This window comes from Mesoplodon bidens, assembly GCF_964165515.1.
Source record: "Mesoplodon bidens genome assembly, chromosome: 20".
Classification (NCBI taxonomy): domain Eukaryota; kingdom Metazoa; phylum Chordata; class Mammalia; order Artiodactyla; family Ziphiidae; genus Mesoplodon; species Mesoplodon bidens.
Window position 1 is genome coordinate 20,807,610 of NC_138181.1, and position 22,368 is coordinate 20,829,977.

Sequence of the window (22,368 nt, forward strand, 5' to 3'; positions counted from 1 at the left end):
GAACTCTCTAATTTAGAATCCAGAGCATCTCTGTAGAATATCTATGTCATCTTTGCCAGTTTTTGAACTTTAAGATTTCACTAGGTTTAACAAGTTCCAGTCTCTGCCATCTCAAAATGGGCATTGATGAACCAAAGCGAGGGCTTAAGACAGACAGCATCCTAGATTCTCTTCCTTTTCAAATAACAGACGCTGATTCAATCAATTCCATTTGGCAAATAATAAATTTATTAGGTGCCTACAAGTACAAAACACTGAAAGCTGCTGTAGGGGATTATAAAGACGTGTAGAAGAGCCCTGCTCTCAGAGAGCTTACAACCTAGGCAATTAGTCACAATTAGTAAGTTGTGGCAATATCACTTTAGGTGGCTTAAAGCAGAGTTCTTCAAAATGTTCACATCCTTCACATTCTCCTCTGGTCAAATATGTAAGGAATCCTTTCAACAGGAAAGCCAAACAGTGGGAAAGAGACCTTTTGTGGAATGAATCGGTGACCTTGGCTTTGCTTATGAGCATCTTTCGGTCGCTGTTGCTTATTCTTGTAACTTTCTCAGTATCGTTTCCTCGAGACCTTTGTTTGGAGAGCATCTCTGTGCTTCCTGAACCTTCACCAGGGTTTCCTGTTTGTTAGTGAGTGGCTCAGTTGCAGTTTGGCCTTGGAATGATTTGTAGTCCGATTTTTCCTGTAGCAAATCTGTATTTTCATTTTAGTTGATGCTAGGATGGTATGCCTTGCCATCTGTGGTTTTACGGGTGGGAGTGAGATGTGATACAGTGGAAAGCAGGCCAGACGTTTCCCTTACTTTAAACATTTAATAGTGCACTTATTGATTATATTCTGTACAGATATAGAGCAAGTTATAAACCTCTTATTTACTTTTTTTCACTTAGACTGTATTCATGTAAAGTGTATTTACATTAGCAAAAAACAAACGAAAAAAAAAACAACCAAAAAAGCCTTGAGGTACAAAATCCAAAAGAATATCTGAGGTATAAATACAAGTATATTTTAAATAATAATCTTTATCATGCTTTATCTGTGTTGGAAAGCACAGTGGACAGGTAGGCGTACATGTTTCTTAATAGAATGGTATATACAACATATAATCTTACAAATCTCAAAGCCATTAAAGTTGAATATACAAGTATATCTTCATGAGGCACGCTAATATCCAAAATACTCAAATTAAACTCTGATCTGTCCCCTGCCCCCTAATTCTTCAAAGAACCTTTGAAATAACACTGACAATGGTAACTAAATTATAACAAAATAAAAGTCCTTCTTACAACTCTCATTCATACATTATTCACTTTTGATCCATATAAAATAAATTCACTAATACTGTCTTTTGAGCCAACCTTTACCATTACAGTAAAACCTGTATAAAGACCACCCTTCCAAAGCCCTGCACTAGTGTGTTTTTGATGGTTTGTTTGTTTTTTACTGTGATTACTACTTTCCATTACTACTAAAATATATTTCCAGAGGCTTCATAAAGGAGAAGAAAAAGAAATGTAGGAAAAACAAAATAAAAAAAAATGCTATTTGCTGATAAGGACAAATCCAATTAACATAGGCAGCTTTCAAAAATGCTGTTAATAACCATAACAACAAGTAACTTTTGTGGTTGGGTTAAATTTACAAGGATTTTCTTGGGACACAGTTTCCTGTGTTCCCATACATAGCGCCTTAAAGAGTTTCTCCTAACACGGAAATGCAAAGAATTTGAGGACACGTAAAAGGTGTTGATATTTGATTCAGGAGTAGATGTTAACAGCGCTCAGTTTTCACATCTCACCTTAAAAACCAAAAAACAAAACTGTGCTTTGGAGCTAGCAAGGGGGAATTTCCATCCCTGAATTCACCTGTACTGGATAAAAACAACTTTGCTATCTGCAATCAGGTCTAGAGACAAACTGTGTTTAAAATGGGCTATCCAAGTAAATTTATTACAATCACTTTTAAGGTAAAGAAGAGGTTGGTGGAGAAGGAAAATGTTTACTAACTCAGGAAAAAAAAAACCAGACAAGCGTGGGTTGTCTGACACCCCAAAATAAATCGGTTCACTTTCTGGATAATTCCATGGGGAGTCAGATATTCCAGGTTAAACTGAACCTGATGCATCAAGATCCTTCTTGGAGGTGTCTCAGTGTGCCAGACACTGTAGCCCAACTTACATATCTATGCCATTCGACCAGCAACAAACACACATACACACACCCCTCTGTGCAAACCTTTCTTTGCTCTTCTCAGCGAGAAAATATGTCAAAGAGGACCAACTATTCCAGTGGATACACCAGTCCCTCCACACACTGCAAAGAAAATGACATAGGTACACGTACACAGACACCGACATCGCGAGAGAATGACGTCTCTTCATTATCTTCCCTAATGTATTTATAGTTTTGCTTCTCAGAAGCAATTCGAATAGGAATTTTTTTTTTTTTTTGCACAGTCATATATTCCAGTCAAGGTCCATAATACAGACCTTAAACAAATAGAAAGCAGCTTTAAAAATGTATCAAATCACTATAGTCAATTCCCACACTCCAACTTGTAGTTTTGTTTCAGGATCAGACACTGAACCCAATCTTCCAAGGACTGGCAAGGGTTCTAGAAACAAAGGCCCAGATAATGGACATGCTTCGGGAATCACCTAGATTTGGTGTCTTTGGTTTCAGTGTTCTGATTACTGAAGGAGTCTCGGATCTTTACAACTTCAGCTGCACACAAATGTCCAAAAGATTTCGTGTACCACTCTGGCATGTGGCCCCTACGACAGACAGAAAAGGAAACGCAAATAAATTATTCGAGTTGGAAAACCCTGAACCAGCCGAAGGGAGTTCTGGATATACTTCGATTTCTTGATCAGCAAAATGTGCGAGTACAGATCCCTCATATTATTCCAAAGTAATCTGCTGGTACCTCCATTACACTGTTGGAACCAGAAGTTTCTCGAGGAACGACATATTGAGTGCAGATACTGAGTGAAACTGTTCAGGAAAGAAAGCTCTGGCATATACAGAACAAAAACAGACCATACAGATACTTGCAGTACGGAGCTGTAAAGACTTCAGATGAGGATTTATTTAACAGGAGAACCACTTTGGAAAGTCTTTAGAGGTTTGTTGTTTGCTTGTTGGTATTGCTGCATTTCGTTCACTTTCTGATAAGAATGCGCACGGATCTATGGCGCAAAGTCTAGGTCTAATTAATTACTAAAAGGGCATGTCCCATTATTCAAACCTCTTTGAATATACAATGAGAAACATCTGGTTGCTAATTCAAACTCTCATTTCCTGTGGCTTTAAGTTCATGGCAGAACCACTACATCCACATTGCTTTAGTACCATATTCTCTAAGGGGTGGAAATTAGTAAGTGGTACCCAAAAGACCAAGAAACATGAAGGAGTTACTTTATAAGCACCGCTCTTCACAGAGCATCCAAGATGCAAGGATGTATCCATTTTAGACATTTTTTGCATCAGACAAGAAGTCTGAATCTTCTATATGCCCCTCACTCAAGATGTCAAAAAAAAAAAATCAGCATCAGAACATACCTTAAGTCAGCTCTGCACATGTAGGTGAGTTTGGATTTCCCTGACCCGCAGGGTTCGATTAGATACCTGGCCAGGAGCACATTGACCCTCACTCCCACCACAGGGGCCCGGTCGTGATCCACAGAGGTGAGTAAAAGGGCACAAGATCCCTTGGGTAAATTAGTCCTCCACGTTCTGTAGGGACAAAACGAGAGGGGAAAAAAATGGAGTTTCCTGGACGCTGAGTTTAAAACGGGGCCTCACTCTTAGAGGAGGCAGCTGAAGGGCAGGATGGGGGCCATGCCATGCATCCATCCTTGTGCAAGGACTCCTGAATGACTCACTTCAACAGAGCCCCTTCTGCAGTGGTATTTAAGCTCACACAGTCAGTTCTTGGAAAGAGAACCAATCTGAAGTGGGTCTGAAAACCCTTTTTATATTTCACAAATGTATTAGAACATGGACATCCAAATGTTAGTCTGTTGGAGAAGTTCTGGACTAATGATGCGACATTTCCTCAAAGATTTTTGGAATTCTTCTTTCAATAATATCTTCAGAGAATTTATGAATCACATATGAATCAGCTTTAACCACAGCTCACTTGGGACCCAAATGTTATTTCCTGGCTTATGCATTCACTAGCTGTTTCTAACGAGAAAATCTATCCTAAAGGGGGCAAAAATCAGCTACCCCTGAATACGTTCAGTGGAATGTGCCTCTCTTTCTGAGCTCGATTCCAAAAGAGTTCAAACCATTTTCAGGGATGGACACACACTGTTGGAATAAATGATGATATAGCTTTCATATTTGGAAGGGTTCAACGCTTTTCTGGAAGCATACGTTCTATTTTAAATAATGTTAACGTCTTGTAACATTCAGTGCCACAGAGGCTCATCCTGGCCGCAATAATCAATCCGGAAGCTCACCTCAGAACAACATAGTCCCGAGCAGGATGGGGTGCCATGCTGTTTTGGACATACTGGTAAATTTCAGTTTGGCTGTCCAGGATCTCAATCACTTTTGAATCCAACAAGTCTACGTCCCAGAGGTGCTGCTCTTTAAGTAGGCGCTTTAAGATTTCCTCAGGCGATGCAGGGACTTCAATGGTTGCCCTCCAAAGCCTTAGAGGTGGTCCTTCACTCACCTGAAAAGAGGATGTACTTTGCAGTGCTGAGACAGTTCCCACACACCTAGACTCTGAAGGCAAACTACTAGCTGGGTACGTGGTCCTAATGTTTACCTCTGGCTTTAACAGGCTGCTGAACGCAAGTACATTCAAGATCAGGCCAGAAAGCAAACAGCACTGCTGGCGTCACCTCCGGTTATACCTGTTTTCCTGGGACCCATATTAGGGTCAGTGTAATAAAACTAAGATTTATCTGCACTCCCAAGCCTGCGTGGCATCCGACTGCTCTCATTGTTTCTACTCAAGGTGGTAGAGACAAATCAACAAATACCTCCATGCACCTATCATGCAAAGCAATACAGGATGCCTCTGCCCTTAAGGGGCTTTCAAGTTAACCACCCACCCACCCAGCACTCCCTGCTCATTAAAGGGCCAAGAGAAGAGTGACCGAGAACAGAAGAGAGCCCAAGGGGATTTCAATCAAATGATGGAAATATCTAAGCACATCCCAAATGCCCAAAGGCCCAATACCATTAGTAAAACATTCCAGGGAATTCTAGTGTGTTTCTGTGGAACCAAAGGATTTCATTAGATATTTTGATTCCCCTGACACGTGTTCAATGAGTACTATTCCTTACTGAACTGGTTTCCACTCTTACCTGGGGGATGTGAATCACCTGGCTGCCTAGCTCTGTAAGGAAGGGAACGGGTGACAGATCCCCAAGGAGAACTGTGTTGGCAAAAGGGTATCTCGTCTCTGATGAACCCAAGTCCTGACCACTAGAATTCAAATGGCTGACAACAGGGAGACGACATACCTTCCTATAGGATAGCTCAGCCTGCTCAGATGTAGAGTAGCTGACCCAGCCTTTGAATTTCTCTTTGGCCTCTTTAAACAGGCTGTCCACACAGTCCTGGAGGAAGTGTTGGTAGTTGGCTGACTCATCATTACAAAGGCGTCCTAATGCTTCTAGGGTAAGCGGCTTCAGCTCTTGTTCGGTGTAGGAATTTCGACATCGGCTCATTTCCTCAGGAACCTGGGAGGGACACGAGAGAGACATAAAGGAGGTTTGTTGCCCATCAGAGGAAGCAGCAAGATCCTCAAGGCAGTGCAAGCAGTCCAGTCCCCCGGCTTCCAACAGATGGAGGAGTGTCCCTGCCGACCTCACGTGGTACCGTGAGGATGCAAGCAGACCGCCTTCGTAAAGGTACCCAGAAAGCTTCTCTTTGTGTGAGGTCCTCTTCTTTAGAAAGGTGCAGGAGGAGAGTAAGTGATTAACAGAGGGTGTACATTGACGAAGACTGATTCTGTTTAATTGAAGTGCAGTTAGTTGATTGACAACATTACAATAGTTTCAATTGTACAGTAAGTATAGTGATCCAAAAACTTTATAGATTATGCTCCATTTAAAGTTATTGTAAAATATGGGCTATGTTCCCTATGCTGTACAGTATATCCTGTCGCTTATTTATTTTATACACAGTAGTTTGTACCTCTTAATCCCCTTGCCCCCATACCCCTCTTACCTTTCAAGCCACTAGTTTGTTCTCTATTCCTGTGAGTCTGTTTCTGTTTTGTTATATTCATTCTTTGTCTAATGATTTTAGATTCCACATGTATGCAATAACATACAGTCCTTGTTTTCCCCTGCCTGACTTATTTCACTAAGCATAATACCCTCCAGGTCCATCCCTATTGTTGTCAATGGTAAAATTCAAAATTTCATTCTTTTATTTATTTATTTTTTATTTAAAAAAATTTGTTTATTTATTTATTTATTTCTGTGGTATGCGGGCCTCTCACTGTTGTGGCCTCTCCCGTTGCGGAGCACAGGCTCCAGACGCGCAGGCTCAGCGGCCATGGCTCACGGGCCCAGCCGCTCCGCGGCATGTGGAATCTTCCCGGACCGGGGCACAAACCGCATCCCCTACATCGGCAGGCGGACTCTCAACCACTGCGCCACCAGGGAAGCCCCTCATTCTTTTATTTTAGTGGCTGAGTAGTATTTCATTTTATACACACACACCCCCTCCCCACCACATCTTCTTTATCCATTCATCTGTTGATGGACACCTAGGTTGCTTCCATTGGCTATTGTAAATAATGCTATGACCATTGGGGTGCATGTATCTTTTTGAATTAGTGCTTTTGTTTTCTTTGGATATACCCAGGAATGGAATTGCTGGATCCTAAGGTAGTTCTATTTTTAATTTTTTAAGGAATGGCTATATTGTTTTCCATAGCAGCTGCACCTCAGATACAGAATTTATTTCAGATAATTTGTTACTTCTGCTTTCTAAGTAAAGGGGTATGGAAGTAGGCAATTTCATTAACATATTAACTCTAATGAGCTTATACATTATAAAATACATAAATAAGACATTCTCAGACTACATATATAATCTTCAGCTCTGGAAAAGACCTTTTGGTCAAGATGTGAACAAGTTGGGACTTCCCTGGCAGTCCAGTGGTTAAGACTCCGCTGTCTCAATGCAGGTGGCACAGGTTCAGTCCCTGGTTGGGGAACTAAGATTCCGCACGCCGCACAGTGCGGCCAAAACAAAAAAACAAGACGTGAACGAGTACATGGTGCCCAAGATTTTGTCCTCATTTACATCATCCTTGACAAATAACAGAACTTCCCACCTCCTTACCTGGAAAAGCTTCTTGCACTCAGCAACCATATGGGCTAGCCCTTGAGTGGCAGCAAGATTTTCATTCAAATCTTTCTGATCTGGTTTGCCCAAGCTTTGTTTCCTTTGCATTACCCTAGAGAGAGAAATAAGGGAAGGGAAAGATTCAAATATTTATATATTTTTAATCAATGTGTTATTCGAGGAAACCTAAAGGAGAGAAAAAGACTTTCACTGGAGGCTACTTGTCATTAAGTGGTTAAAGGAGAGCTTTACTTTGGTCACTAGAATGTCTCAGTTGTATCAATGATGCACAGAAAACATGGAAGAGACTGTCTCCAATGAAATCTAGGTTATTTACAACCATCACGTTAAATAGGTTCCTATTTAAACAGGGCAGCTTGTAAGGTCTATACCCTGTGGGGTGGCAGGAAGGAAAGGCAGCTTTGAGGAGTAGGTGGGTGGGAGGCACTTGTCAAGGGGCTAAACAGGATCATTCTTTCCAGTGTAAATAAACAGGAGCCCCTCCTGTCAGTGAGAGAAAAGTCTATTGTTTCCTAGAGCTTTTGTCTTAATCTTATCTCATCTCTCTCTTTTGCTCACCTCTAGCTCTCTATCCCATTAAACACAGAACTAGTTAATTAAGCATTGTATGGCTTTCAGAAGCAAAGCTAACTTCACTAGCACAACCAGGCCTCATGCCTACAGCTAAGAAATATTTGTCAAGTTCCTTTACAGCTGGGGAAAAGGATCAGCAGGATGAATTTAGTAGAAAGGGGTTAGTGACACTTCACCATGAGGCCTTTATACGAAATATTCATATAAGTAAGATGATCCAACTGGTTCTGCCATTTTTTCCTATCGGCATAGGCAAGTTATTCAATACTTACTTAAGTGACCTGCCCTGCAGTCTTGCCTCATGTGTAAAATAGATACTAACAGGAGCTTCACCGCCTACGATTGTTATGAGGATTAAAGAAGATAATCAATGTCCAGGGTGTAGCCCCATGCTGGGGACAGAATAAGTGCTGAGCAAAAGAACCTTTGCTATGTTCCAGATTCCTCGACTTCCACAGTCACTTCCATCTTGTCTACATCTAAGGAGAAACTTTGCAACAACTGGTTCAGCTGAGTCTTAACTTTGAGGCTTAATGTCATCCTTAGTCATTTCAGATCCAGCTCCTTTCAACTTTCCCACACAGGCTGGCAGCTTGGTTCTACTGAAGAAGCCAAGGCAGCTTGGTTTTATTTATGCAGAAGCCCAGGCAGCAGGGCTCTCGTCCTCCATCCAGTTTTTGAGGTCTGTAAACTCTCTTGTCGGTTTGCCGGCAGAAAGTATGATGACAATGTTACAGAGAGCACTGGGAGGAGGATCAGGGGAAACACCTGCCACCGCAAAGCAGTAATGCACATCTCTCTCAAAACCTGGTTGAAACTAGATTGTCTAGGAAGTCACACCCCCAGGGCCAAGAAGAAAGAATGGAAGCAGCACAAGGGAGGAACGTGGGCTGTGAAGGAAGGAGGTCAAACTCCTTTTTGCTGGATGCAGGTATGAATCCAACAAAAACACAGGGACAGCCCTACAAGGAAAGGGAGGCGTCTTCTGTCTAAAGAACGGAGCATGCGCGTGTGTGTCTCACCGTGCACGTGCGCGTCTCACCATCACACGTGCGCGTCTCACCATGCACGTGTGCAGCTCACTGGACCCGTCCGTACCTTGGAGAGGAATTCTCTCTCTTGAGGGTGTTGAGGTGGAAGAGGGAAGGCGCCAAGCACACGGCCAAGTTGGTGGGAGTCATCTGGTTCTCCTTCACGGCTGCTGTGACATCACTCAGGAAGTAGAGGAGGGTCTGCAGGACCTCCCTGTTCTCGTCAGGCAGGAGCATGATCGCGGCCTTGATTGCCTGGAGGCGCTGGTCCTTGGGCACATCTGCACGACACCCGCATTTACCCCATCAACCCAGTGATTTTCCATGTACGTTCGCAAGGAAACGTCCCAAAGCAAATAGCGGCATCAAAGACCTCAGCCCAGCACTGAACAAGCACTTGCAAAAAGGGTACTTGAGGTTAATACGGAAGGAATTAGGGATGGCCACCAGCGTCACTACCCTCAAGTACTTCCTGCCTGTGGAGGAGTTACATTTTTTAAAAACCCACAACGCCAACATACTCGTGAATCCACCTCAGAGTGCAGCTCCAGATGATGCCTGCTCTTTTCTTTTACTTTGCAGTTCCTTACGGTTCTTTCTTTTCTAAGTACTTTTTTGAAACTCCTAGTTTACCATTCTTAATTACTGAACATTATAGGCTATACTTTTGTTTAGTTTCAATGAGAAATCTTATCAAAGACATACAAGAGGATGAGAACCGAGATTTCTTCACCTTGACTACAAAATGTTCAGCATCTCAGCGGACTCTCCTAATTTCAACTGATCTGCTCATTCTTTAAATGGGGAAAGGAAGCTGCTAAAATATTCCATTTAAACAACAGATATGTTTAGCTAGTAATTTCTTTAAGTTTTAGAAAGCCCTACTGAGAGGCTACTATAAAAATACACGCTTGAGAAATAAACCCATAAAAAATATATAATATAAATAATATAACAACATAATGTAATGTATTATAACATTATATAATATATATGTATAATACAATTATAATGTATTATATATAAATAAATAAAATAATACACGTAGAAAATGTGGAACACAACTTTCAGGTCTCCTTTACTAGGCAAATTTTTCTTTTAAAAGGCATGTGGTGGAAAACTGAAGTCACTCAAATGCAGCTCCATAGGACGAACTGATTAAACAGCTCCATGGTTACAATACATAACAAATACCTTGGTGGGGGAAATGTGACCTGTGTTTTCATAAAATCTGAAAGGACGAAACAAATAATGAAGTAATCCAGACCAACTCCATTTCTCATAAAATAAAGTCCCACGTGCCAGTTCTAAAGACAATTCAAGCACGGAGAGAAGCTGCTTTTAAATTACATTGCTGTAATACCACACTGAGCCCAGAAAAACACAAGGCTGTAAAAGCTATAATCCTGATCTTGATCATTAATTCAGACCACTGTTTGCTTTAAGCTCTGCTTAAAAGTGAGATGGGCATGGGTATTGTTTTCCCAAGTATTTCTGGTAGAAGCTGAGACGAATAGCAGAGAAAGATTATTTATTCGTTTTACAGCAAGATAAAACACACAGACACCTGTGAAACTTTAAACACAATAGGCCCTGCTAGAGAAATGTGAAGCAACTGCAATGCCTACAGACAAGGCAGAGAGAGAGAGATCTCGGAATCTGCTCTTTTCAGTATCTTAGATAACACTGTTCTGGAAACGAATGGAAAAAACGAGCTCCTGGATCAGAATGTAAAAATGCACAGTTGCTTCGGTAATTAGAGAATGACGAGAGGGAAATTTACTTTTGCATTATTCAACAGGTACACAGAAACCTGCTCCACAAACAAGAAGGCAAGGAAGAAAGAAATCGATGACGTATTTCTAAGAGATCATCATGTGGGTCCAAGAGAATGACATCAAAGGAGCTACAGGTTTCAGCTGACCCCACTTTTCCCCACTGCCAACAATGTCAAGATCAAAGAACACTTACATTGGTAGATCTGCAGAAAGGTTTCCGAGAGTTTGTTCGTCATTAGTGGCTCAGGAAGATCTCGAAAATACTGCTTCAACATGTCTGCCACATCATAAGCAGACTGCCCCTCATAGTTGACACAATCTACGGCGCTTTCATTCATCTGGCGCAGAGCCTGAATCCGGGATTTGACACCCGATTTTCTGAAGAGTCCAACCTATTGGAAAAAAAAAAAAACATTAAGCGTTTTTTCACTGCAAAACTAGAAGAAGATGCATGCATCTGGACTCCCATGATTAAGCGGGACCTGCAGGCAGCGGCTCTCACCTGATCCAGACAATGGTTGCGGAGGTAGCGCATGGCCTGCTGAATGCTCTGGGGGAGGGGCTGTCCTGTGCGCTGCACGTTGACAGTCAGAGGGACCCCGAATACATGCCGGTCCTTGTAGTCTGGAACCTTGATCCTTTTCATGAACTTGGGCACAGCCCTATTGAAAAAATATTGGGGGTTGGAGGGATATGTTTACTTGTCTATGTTTTTGTCCATCTGTGCAGTTAAACCCTGTGGGCTCTAGATCTGTGCTAATAAGGTAGCTATTTAAATTTAAATCAAGCAGAACTACAAATTCAGTTCCTCAGTTGTATCAGCCACATTTTAAGCACTCACTAGCCACTTGGGGCTGGTAGTTACCTACTGGACTGTGCAAATATAGAACATTTCTACCACCACAGAGAGTTCCATTGGACAGTGATGTTCTACATCCTCTAAGGGTTGGGGCTGTGAGGCCCAGTAACAGCCCCTCAGCTGGGGATTCTCCTTCCACTGGTAACTCTGAGAACTGGGTCTGTGTTCCTAAGGGAGGTGATGGGCTTCCTTACAAAACGGCGGCACAGAAAGGAACAGAAGGAGAAAAGAACAGTCAAGCCCCTAAGTAGGAGCTTCAGGACGGAGTTGAAAAACAAGTTCCTGTTTGTCCTGAAAATGGACAAGAATCATTTCTAGGTTCTTGATGAGATCAAAAGTATTTAGGATAAAAAAAGATCAGGACGAGAAAACAGCAGATGCATGATGCTGGTCTGACATAATGAGAACCAACTCCAGAGCTCAACAGTGGGGGCCAAGCTAATGACCCGAAGTCAAAATAAATTCTCCTGCTGATGACCCCGGAGAATATAACATCTTTAGCTTTCTAAAGGAAGACGGAGAAGAACAATGAGGGTTTTGTGAGCCTTCGCCAGGCTCCCTGGAGTCCTGACACCAGGTCCAGCCGGAGCAGTATATGCAGCAGCAGGAAACCCATGTCATGCATTTAATGCTGTCAAGCAGAAATTTCAGCTCTACAAATGACCTCTCTAAATGGGACAAGAAAGGGCAAGGCCGAACAGGAAAAGAACTTTGTGTAGAATTTCTCCTCACTCCGTGGATCCCACAATGCGAGGCTTTAACATTTGGTTTGGACTCACTGGAAAAACTGACCAGAACCCAGGAGGTATTATGGACTTTCAGATTCTTGAGGGTTCGGTGGTGCTGGTGGGGGCAACCCAGAAATGAGAACGTAAAGTATGCAGTTTTAAATAGCCAGCCGGGAAACCCTGACTCGAAGCACAGAGGAACACGGCGCAAGGCAGACTGCCTTGACTTTTGAGTGCTTACCCCACAGCCAAGGCGTGTTACTGTTTATAGCTCAAGGAAAGGTAAAACTGAAGCACACAGCCAAATGTGTGTTTCCATACAGTTAAGTATATGGTATCACAGCTATAAGTGTGCATAATACTCGCTTTGTCGGGGGAGAAAAGCCCAGTGGCGGAATGTGCAAGGAACACATTACGATCTCCACCGAGAATCTGAAGCATGTGGGGATAAACCAGTCAATACTTATTTCTGTCATTCAGAACAAACAACTTCTGTATTTAGCAGGGCTCACATAATAACAGCCTTTGAACAGGAGATGCTTTGATGCCGAAGTTAACCTCACTATGAGTCCCAAGGAGGGGCGGAGCTGGAGAGAGAAGGGTTACATTGCTCCGCTGACTCTCCGGCTTGCTACCGAGCGCTACTCATGAATTGGGCCACTTCTCCATTTTTATAAAGAGCGGTAACTGTGCAACTGGATAATGAACACTTAGACTGGTGAAAAGACTTAAGGATACCCAGCTGACACTGCAAAATGCGCTGGGATGTCAGTGTAGAGACATTTCTCTGCTTTGCACTCAGTAGAAAAATTAAAATATGCACATAATGGGTCCTATCCATGACCCATCCAGCCCGACAGTCTACATCTCACACTATACACACCAAGGGCCATACTTTTGAAAGTATGGACAGCTCAATAAATTTTATCTTCGTATATTATGTTAGTCTATGATATCTTAGAGTGGTGAATTCCTTAAAATGATTATCCACTGCTTAAGAGTCTGTTGGAAAAAACAAAACTAAACTCTTTAGCTCAGGTAGATTTTTGTGATGTTGCAAACACATCAAAAATGATTTCTCAAAATGTGCACAAAGAGGGGTACAAAACCAGGTACTGTACACGAAGCATTTCAAAGTTGGTCTCATAACACCTCATGGTCTAAACAGTTTTCTTCCCCTCCTTCCAAATTATGATCTGATCCTGTACGTGTATCTGCCTGTGGTGGGCTATTCCCACCACTGGGAAGGAAGCGCCTGGGCGATGAGCTGGAACAGTAGAGCATTCTCATCCCATCGACCGGCGATTTGCTACTCAGAGCACTGAAAACTCAACCAACCCTGACGGAAATTCCCTAAAGCTGTATTGGCTTAAGCAGTGTCAAATGTAGCCTCAAGAATGCAGAAACTGACTGCATTAGGGTGATGGACGAAAGATACAGGATGCAACTGTTCTATCCTCAGTGTTGGGACAGCATTGGTTGAGAACATTTTCACTGGACAGTTTGAACCCTTACCAGCTAAAACCATGCTTATTAGAAGGCGTGTATTTCTCCAGCAGGGCGGTTAACTTCAGGAGGGAGTATTTCTGCAGCAGGTTCATCTGGGCCACAGACTGGCAGTTAATCTGCAGCGATACAGAGTTTAAGCTGGGCCGATGAGAGCTCTGGAAACTGTGCCATCTCAGCCTGTGCCTGCGAGAGAAGGAGGGGAATGTGAGTGAGTATGAAAGCTTTTTAATGGGTCGATGCAGAGTCAGCAGTGGGCCGCTCACTGGCCTCTTATATTAGGAACTGAGAAGACTCAACTTCCATTTCAGTCTTTTTTTTTCCCCCTGTGGTAAAATATATATAACATAAAATTTACTGTCAACCACTTTTAGAGCACAGTTAAATACATTAAGTATTAAGTACACCCACAGTGTTGTACAACCATCCGTACCATCCATCCACAGAACTTACTTCATTCATCTTCCCAAACTGAGGCTCTGGTACCCACTGAACAGTGTTCACTCTTTTAGGGTGGTAGGATTTCCCCGCTGTGAATGCCGGACTTATTCCCATCTCCCTACGCAACAAGCAGAAGCAGCCTCCTCTGACCCCTCCTCCTCAAACTGGGTGGAGAAGGGAAGAAAAGCTCTTACCTGCTGGACCTGGTCAGGGAGGCCCCGACCCCAGAATCCCTCCTTTCCGGGATGTCTGAGGGCTCCTCGGGTTCGTTCAGTGAGTTGCCCGTGCTGTCCAGGTCGCTGGGGGTGGCTCGGTCATTGTCCACGTCCAGGTGGATCTGCTTGGGAGAGGACGGGCATGGAGAGACCGAGTCCAGGGCCGAGTCTGAGTCTCCCTCGTCTGAAAATTTCTCCGACCACTGGTTGACTATCCTCTGCATCCCCTTCACGTGGTAGAGGATGTCGTCCAGCTCGGGGAAGATGTCCTCGTTCTCCAGGTCGGCCAGGTCACCGGAACTGGAATAGAGGATGGAGCCGGGCACGTTGTCATAGATACTGAGGCGGCTGGTCATGGAGCTCGAGGAATTGCGTCTCTTAAGTTCCTTGGGGCTGTCGCTGCTGTTTTCCCTCCTCAGGCTGATATGGCCAGGGCCGTGGAAGCTTCCAGTCCTCCAGTTCACAGAGCTGTTATTCCCTGAGGGAGAGAAGTTGCCATTGGAGAGGGCTTTGGGGAAAGTGCCAGGCTTGTGATCTTCTGGGATGTAGAACACCGCGTCCTCCGGGTAGCTCTCGCAGTTTTTAAAGTTCTGTTCCATAACGTTGTTGAACGTGGACTGATTGAACGGATCGAAGCCCTCTAGGTACATGCCTCCCCGCTTGTTGCAGGCACTGAGGCTCCGGGTCCTGGTGACGGGACTGGGCGTGCTGACGTTGCTGCTGGTCTCGGACTGGCTGCTGCTGCTGCTCGTCTGCGTGGAGTTGGAGACGCTCCTCTTCCGCACCACGGGGACGTTGATGCGGTTGCCGTTGAGGGCGGAGATCTCCACGCAGTTCAGCTGCTTGAGCTTCTCTTCGTCCACCCCCTCCTGCAGGATGGGCCCGCTGATGATCAGCCCCAGCTTGGACGGCACCTTGTGCTTGCTGTGGTGGGAGCCCTTGAGCTTCAGGCTCTCCATGCGTTTCAGCAGGCTGTGCGTCTTGGACTTGGTGTTCTTCTCGTGGCCTTTCACACTAAAGCTGAAGCTGGACAGTTCCTTGGGAGAGGGCAGGCTGCAGAAAGAGTCATCGTTGCCTACGAAGGTGCCGGAGGAGCAGACACTGGTGATGGAGTTAGTCCGGGCCGTCGCCGAGCCCCCGAGGTGGGTCGCTTGCGTGGCGAGGCTGCTGGTGCTGCTGAGGCTGCGGACAGAAGCCACCTCCTGGCGCTCGCTGAGGTCCGTCAGCACGCTTTCACGGCTGGGGGCGTTCTTCAGGTGGGGATCGTCTGGGGACCCAGGGACGGGGTCCTGCTTTGGAGAAAAGACATCGAACTCTTCAAGCCGGGACCACCTCTTGCTGTCCCTCTGGAAAGTCCATTTGGCACTTATTGCACAAGGCTCATCCTCGTCCGAATCCTCACTCTGCAGAGACAGAATGGAACTGCTCATCCTCTGGGACTGGCAGGCCGCAGGGGGCAGTATGTGCACCAAGGGCCAGGGGCCAGGAGACTGATCATAACGCCAGCTGTGTCACTTGCCCCCTTGCATCTTCATTTTATTATTTTAAAAAAATAACCAAGATGTATGCAAAGAATTTAACAGGAAAAAGCCTGACCATGTGTTTCAAGCTAAATAGGAGTTATTTAATGGAAACGGTGGGATCTATAGGCTGCTCTTTAATTGCTCACAGAGGAAACCTCTGAGATCTGTGAAAATTCCAGGCATGTAAAATATTTTGAACTGGAGTTAGCAGTGGGTAGGACTCCCTCTGGTCTGCCTTTAATTTTGCTGTCTGTTGATAGTATGTGTTTATATTCCCTTCTGCAATTAAAATGGTGGTTTTCAAACACTTTAAGAAGATGGGTACCCGAAATCTCTAGCTCCCCTAAAAGTACACACGATCTCCTCTAACAGATTAATGGAGACGCAAAGCAAGGTGAGCCATCCCGTCTCTTCAGTGGGTCAGTGGGTACTTCTCAGCCTCTTACCTGTTCCTTTTCGTTCCCTCCCCCACCAACACGGGAACCAGAGTTAACGCCACAAGTGTCCTGTGACGTTTCAACCTCAGACGTGCTCCAGCCTTTTAACAAGCCTTCACAAATACCCAGTCCTGACAGCACGTAACGTTCACAAACACACAGTGACATCTCCGCTGACGATGCCTGATTTACTGGTGGGGCTCAGGGTCACCGTGTGACAGACCTACTGCATCAAAGCCCTTGAGGCGGGCTATCAAAAGGCACAGTTCAGTGTGACGCATGTCCTTCCCACTGGTGTGGAGAATCTCCTGAGACCAGAGTTTCCCAGGACAGTGAGAGGAGAGCATTAAAGGCTGACTTGCAGGCTCCTCTCCACAGCTCAGCGGGTGTGAGGTTCCAGCTCATTTGTTTAAAAGGTTTAACTCCCCCAAGGAGGCAACTTGCTGTAGGTTAGATAATTAAAATGGGTACTCTGAACAGTCAGAAATATGTTCTTTGACCAAACTTACTCCTGTTTACTCTAATTTGTGACACTCACTCCCACTACTACACCCACCTCTTCTCCTAAGATCTCGTAAGGCGTCCTCACATTTCATACGCAGAAGAAAATACCATCTGAATCGGTTATGTGCCACCATTGCACTAGAATGTGTGGGATTTCCTGCCCTCCCTCTTCCTCCTCTAATTCCTTTTCTCCCTCCAAATCTCTATTATTCTTCCATATCCTACCAGCCAGCCTTCATTGCCATCCCTACAGCTTCAAAACACAGTTACTGTTACATATGGGAAGACAGAGTTCCCAAGAACTTCAGCTTTAATTTCTGTAAGGAGGCAATGCAAAATCCACCGGAATTCCTTAAGCCTCATCCGTTTAATATGTCACAGGTATTGAGCTAATGAGGCAAAAATCACAGATGATCTTCTCAGATCAAAAACAGCAGGCAAGACACAATTTATTGGCTGGCTGCAGCTCTTGGTTTCAACTACTTAAGGCCACACAGCTTTTGGTAAACCTGACTGGATTATAACATTTAAAATGTCGATATTTTTGGACCACGGAAGTAAGAGTTTGAGAGACAAAATCGATCGCAAAGTTCATAACCCAGTTTTTGACCTGCCCCCTTTCCTCCCACCATGCTATACATTTTATATACTCACTCTCTTCCGATGAGGACTAATTTCCAACTTCATCACCGCGCATTTGTTTAAAGTATTCAGACGCCTACAGAGCAAAGAAATAACATTAGCAGAGACAGGAAACCACTGATGGGTGGATAAATATTTTTTCCAAACAGCTGACGTGTTTAATCGAGTTTCTTTGAATCCATTAATATCTGTAATATAGAAGAGTACTTGAAACTTCTTTAAAAAGTGAATAGTTTAAAAATATTTATGTTTCACAAGTTTTCTCATTTAAATTTAATATTACTATTTTATAGTAAAATGGCACACTGTGGTGCTTCTCTCCGGTGCCTCTTATTCCTCACAGAACAAACAACCCTCAATGAGGACAGTTATTCTTTCAACAACCCCTAGGTTGAGTCATTAGGTATCTCCACCCGGTGCCAAGAAATAAAAGGCAGTGATGTCTTCTTTCACAGAAATAGAAACATGAACAAGGAACCAAGCAGAGTTTTTGGTAAATAAAGTGTATTCTATCTCAAATCAAAATCCAAATATAAAAATAATCTCTGACAAATAATAACCTTAGACAGCCTGTTAAAAAATGCAGTAAGTTCTGTATAGAAATTTGAGCCCTCTTTAACACCCAATTCTTTTTTACAACTTCCCATACAGGATAGGATAATGCATGGTATAGTCGCAGCAACAGCACAAATGACTAATTAAAAAATTTGTAGGGCCTCCCTGGTGGCGCAGTGGTTGAGAGTCCGCCTGCCGATGCAGGGGATACGGGTTCGTGCCCCGGTCTGGGAGGATCCCATATGCCGCGGAGCGGCTGGGCCCGTGAGCCATGGCCGCTGGGCCTGCGCGTCCGGAGCCTGTGCTCCGCAACGGGAGAGGCCACAGCGGTGAGGGGCCCGCATACCGCAAAAAGAAAAAAAAAAAAAAAAAAAAAAAAAATTTGTATACTTCAGCTTCAAGGGTGAATATCTTTAAGAGTTCAAACATAAGCACTTGAATCGATTCTTCTTTGGAACGGGAGTCACATTTTTACTCTGAATATTTTTTACCCCTGCCAAAGAGTAATAATTTAAAATTAGGAAAGTAATTTAGCTTCACTGAAAATGAACTACTTAAAAAAAACAAAACAAAACCCACCTCACTGGTAAGTAATGAAATAGCTGAAAAAAAGAAGCCCTTTACATGTGCAGGAATAGATGGCACGTAAAAGTCTGAAGGACAGCTTTTAAAGCCCCAATTCTTTCTAACATCTTCCAGATGATCATCACTTAGTCTTCCTCAAATGGACCTTTAACCTATCTGCTGTCTGGTACCATCAGTTTTCCAATTTTTCCTAAGATTGCAATTCTTCCAATTCCACAGGACAAGCGCATTTAATTCACACAAACTCAAACTGACCATGAGCCCTCTTCAAGGCTCTATCTTTCTGATCCTGTTCTTGCAGCCTGTCTAACAACTTGGATGCAGGAAGGTAGAAAGTATTTTTGCCTGCTGATAAGACTGCCTTTGATTTCATAGATTATGTGGTAGCCTGCTTATAGGATAAACAAAGATAACCCAGAGCACCTATGTTCAGGAAAATTCTCTCTCATGATGGAAAGGGAAAGAAAACAAATAACGAAAAAAAAAATCCACAGACATTAAAACGAGTGGATATAAAGTCCCTTTTTTTTTTTTTTTTTTTTGCGGTATGCGGGCCTCTCACTGTTGTGGCCTCTCCCGTTGCGGAGCACAGACTCCGGACGCACAGGCCCAGCGGCCATGGCTCACGGGCCCAGCCGCTCCGTGGCATGTGGGATCCTCCCAGACCGGGGCACGAACCCGTTTCCCCTGCATCGGCAGGCGGACTCTCAACCACTGCACCACCAGGGAGGCCCTAAAGTCCCTTTTTAAGGGGCATTCATTACTTAAATGACTTCTACCCACAGTGTTTTTTTTTTTTTTTTTTTTTTTTTGCGGTATGCGGGCCTCTCACTGTTGTGGCCTCTCCCGTTGCGGAGCACAGGCTCCGGACGCACAGGCTCAGCGGCCATGGCTCACGGGCCCAGCCGCTCTGCGGCATGTGGGATCTTCCCAGACCGGGGCACGAACCCGTGTCCCCTGCATCGGCAGGCGGACTCTCAACTGCTGCGCCACCAGAGAAGCCCCTACCCACAGTGTTTTAGTTCTCAAATGTTTTTCAGATTTAAAGAATCGGGAGGGTCACAGCTAGTCTTAGGTCTGGGTTTCATTAATCAAACCTGTAATCAAATACCCACTTGACATCATTTGGGCTGTAATGCTTGAGGGGTGTTTATAACCCAGTTTACTAGGCGTGGATGCCTGTAGGGGTGGGGGAGGGACTTGCTTCACAAGCTCCAGATTTGAGTCCAACAGAAAGGGCCAAGGAGGTCATTTTTGTAAAGGTCAGTGTTACCTTTTTCTATCCGTAGCACCAAGCTAATGGCGCTTCGAAACTGAAGCCCAGAAGTTATTCCCCGAGGTCTCCGTGGGATTCATTTGACCCCTAGGAACCTCCAAAGTGGTGGGATGTTACCGATTTAGAGACGTTACAGACACGAGGGAGTAGCTCTGGCTTGCCGAGTCGGGGCTGCGTTCTAGGTCAGGCATTGTGCCTGGAGCCTCATGTGTGTGATTTCGTCTTGATCCTCACAAGAACCCTATGGTAGAGATATTACTATTTATCTTCATTTTATAGATGAGGAAATGGGGGCTTGGAGTGGACACAAACCTTGTCCAAGGCCACATGACTAAAACATGGTGGCTCTGGCCCTCAAAAACAATATCTTCTGGGGCTTCCCTGGTGGCGCAGTGGTTGAGAGTCCGCCTGCCGATGCAGGGGACGTGGGTTCGTGCCCCAGTCCGGGAAGATCCCACATGCCGTGGAGCGGCTGGGCCCGTGAGCCATGGCCGCTGTGCCTGCGCGTCCGGAGCCTGTGCTCCGCAAGGGTAGGGGCCGCAACAGTGAGAGGCCCGCGTACCGCAAAAACAAACAAACAAACAAACAAACAAACAAAAACCAATATCTTCTGCATTCCTTCCTAAAATAAATGTTAATCAGGATAATGCATGAGAGCAGCTTCTGTCCTAAGTATGGCTCCCTCCACTGGTATCTCCCACCGTCCGTCCAGAAGCCCTGGCCTTTCCCACCCCACAGGGCCCTCACTGGCTCAGCTCCTCAGGAATGTGTCAGTCTTATCTGCTGGGCAACTTGTACTCTGCTCTGACAGGGGAGGGAGCACAGGGTGAGCCATCAAAGGTTCAAGAGCTTTGCTGGAGGGGGCTGCAAGCGCCCTGATAAAAGCATGGCCGGCAGGGACCTGGGCCTCACGTATTCCAAGTGAAAACAGGGAAAGCAGAAGGGAGGTGAGAAAGGAAAAAGGAACGATTTCCCGAGTAGACCTGACAAATAAAAGTTGTTCCAATCCTTAAAGATATTTTCTTGGAATGAATGCAATTGCTTTTCTTTTAATAGGACCAAAACAGTAACGTAGTTGAAATCTACTATGTGGCGGGCTGCTTCACAGAGCTTAGGCACTTCAAGGGCTGTTTTACAATAAAGTGCAGACTGGAGATGATACTACGGATATCTATTTGTCATTACATGATTATCACCTTATTTGCATAATTCTTTGCTGTACTCATAGGAGTCAGTTGTAATCCCAAAGGAAGATAGCGAGATGGGATATTTTTCAGAAGCTATAAAGAGAAAGAACATTTCATAAAAGGTACTGTAAAGAGTTGGTCACAGTTTGCATTATCACCTGTATACGCTTCAAGACAAGCGAATTACTCCCCCAGTATTAATACTGAATGTGATACTCTCAGAATCTGGGCCTTATCATCAGGGTTGGATTATACAGCAAAGCTAGCAAGATTGGGACAAAAGCCAATCTCTCCAAGGAAACAAGTACATTTACCCCTTACAAGTGTGTGTGTAAGAATGTTGGTTAGCATTCTAAATCCAAAAAATCTAGTAGTTGCATACTTACAACTTTTGGTCATTACAAACTATTGAAGACAGTATCATTAATATTCTCAAGAAAACATTAAGCTACAAGTTTTCTGCTCTAAGTAGACTATTTTAAGAGATCAGCTCCTACCAGATTTTTGACCAAAGGAGCTTTAAGATCTGCAAAAGTTATAAGTACATGAATGTTTATAATAATCATTAAGCAGAACATGGGAGCGTATACTAGTGTGTACATGGGAGTACTTCATACGTGTGTGTGGGGGGAGGCTGGGGTAGGGGGGTGGCAGGAAAGAGAAACCATGTAAGAATTATTTTGTTCAAAACAAATCTAAAAAAGTTTTACTTAGGGCTTCCCTGGTGGCGCAGTGGTTGGGAGTCCGCCTGCCGATGCAGGGGACGCGGGTTCGTGCCCCGGTCTGGGGGGATCCCGCATGCCGCGGAGTGGCTGGGCCCGTGAGCCATGGCCGCTGGGCCTGCGCGTCCGGAGCCTGTGCTCCGCAACGGGAGAGGCCACAACAGTGAGAGGCCCACGTACCGCAAAAAAAAAAAAAAAAAGTTTTACTTAAAGTAAAAAATTAAATATTTAATAATATTTTATTAAGGTAAAACTTTTCAGTTGTGTTTTTGTAACTATATTACCGTATATATTTAAAATCAACTGCTCAAAATATTTCAACAAGGCAAAAGATGGAGGTCTACAAAAAAGTCCATCCGTCTAGGAAAAAGCTTGACAAATGACAAGGCAAAATTTCAAACAACACTGTAGATTCAAGATTAGCTGGCCCTTTGAATTTCATGGGCTGAGAGAGTACATGG

General features: G+C 44.2%; 1 protein-coding gene across 7 annotated transcripts in view; it reads right to left on the reverse strand.

Moving 5' to 3' along the window:
• Positions 1-205: 205 nt before the first annotated feature.
• Positions 206-22,368, reverse strand: part of DLC1 (DLC1 Rho GTPase activating protein) — a 408,689-nt gene continuing 386,526 nt past the window's right edge. For 5 of the 7 annotated variants that reach the window (XM_081220746.1, XM_081220747.1, XM_081220745.1 and 2 more), the window contains 11 exons: positions 17,595-17,658; positions 14,456-15,879; positions 13,830-14,006; positions 11,230-11,389; positions 10,921-11,119; positions 9,017-9,230; positions 7,322-7,436; positions 5,485-5,703; positions 4,467-4,684; positions 3,562-3,735; positions 206-2,774 (listed from right to left, as the gene is read on the reverse strand). In XM_081220746.1, coding sequence (XP_081076872.1) covers positions 2,654-2,774; positions 3,562-3,735; positions 4,467-4,684; positions 5,485-5,703; positions 7,322-7,436; positions 9,017-9,230; positions 10,921-11,119; positions 11,230-11,389; positions 13,830-14,006; positions 14,456-15,879; positions 17,595-17,658 — 3,085 coding nt within the window. In that variant the 3' untranslated portion in view covers positions 206-2,653. The other 2 variants (XM_081220750.1, XM_081220751.1) reach the window with 2 other exon arrangements.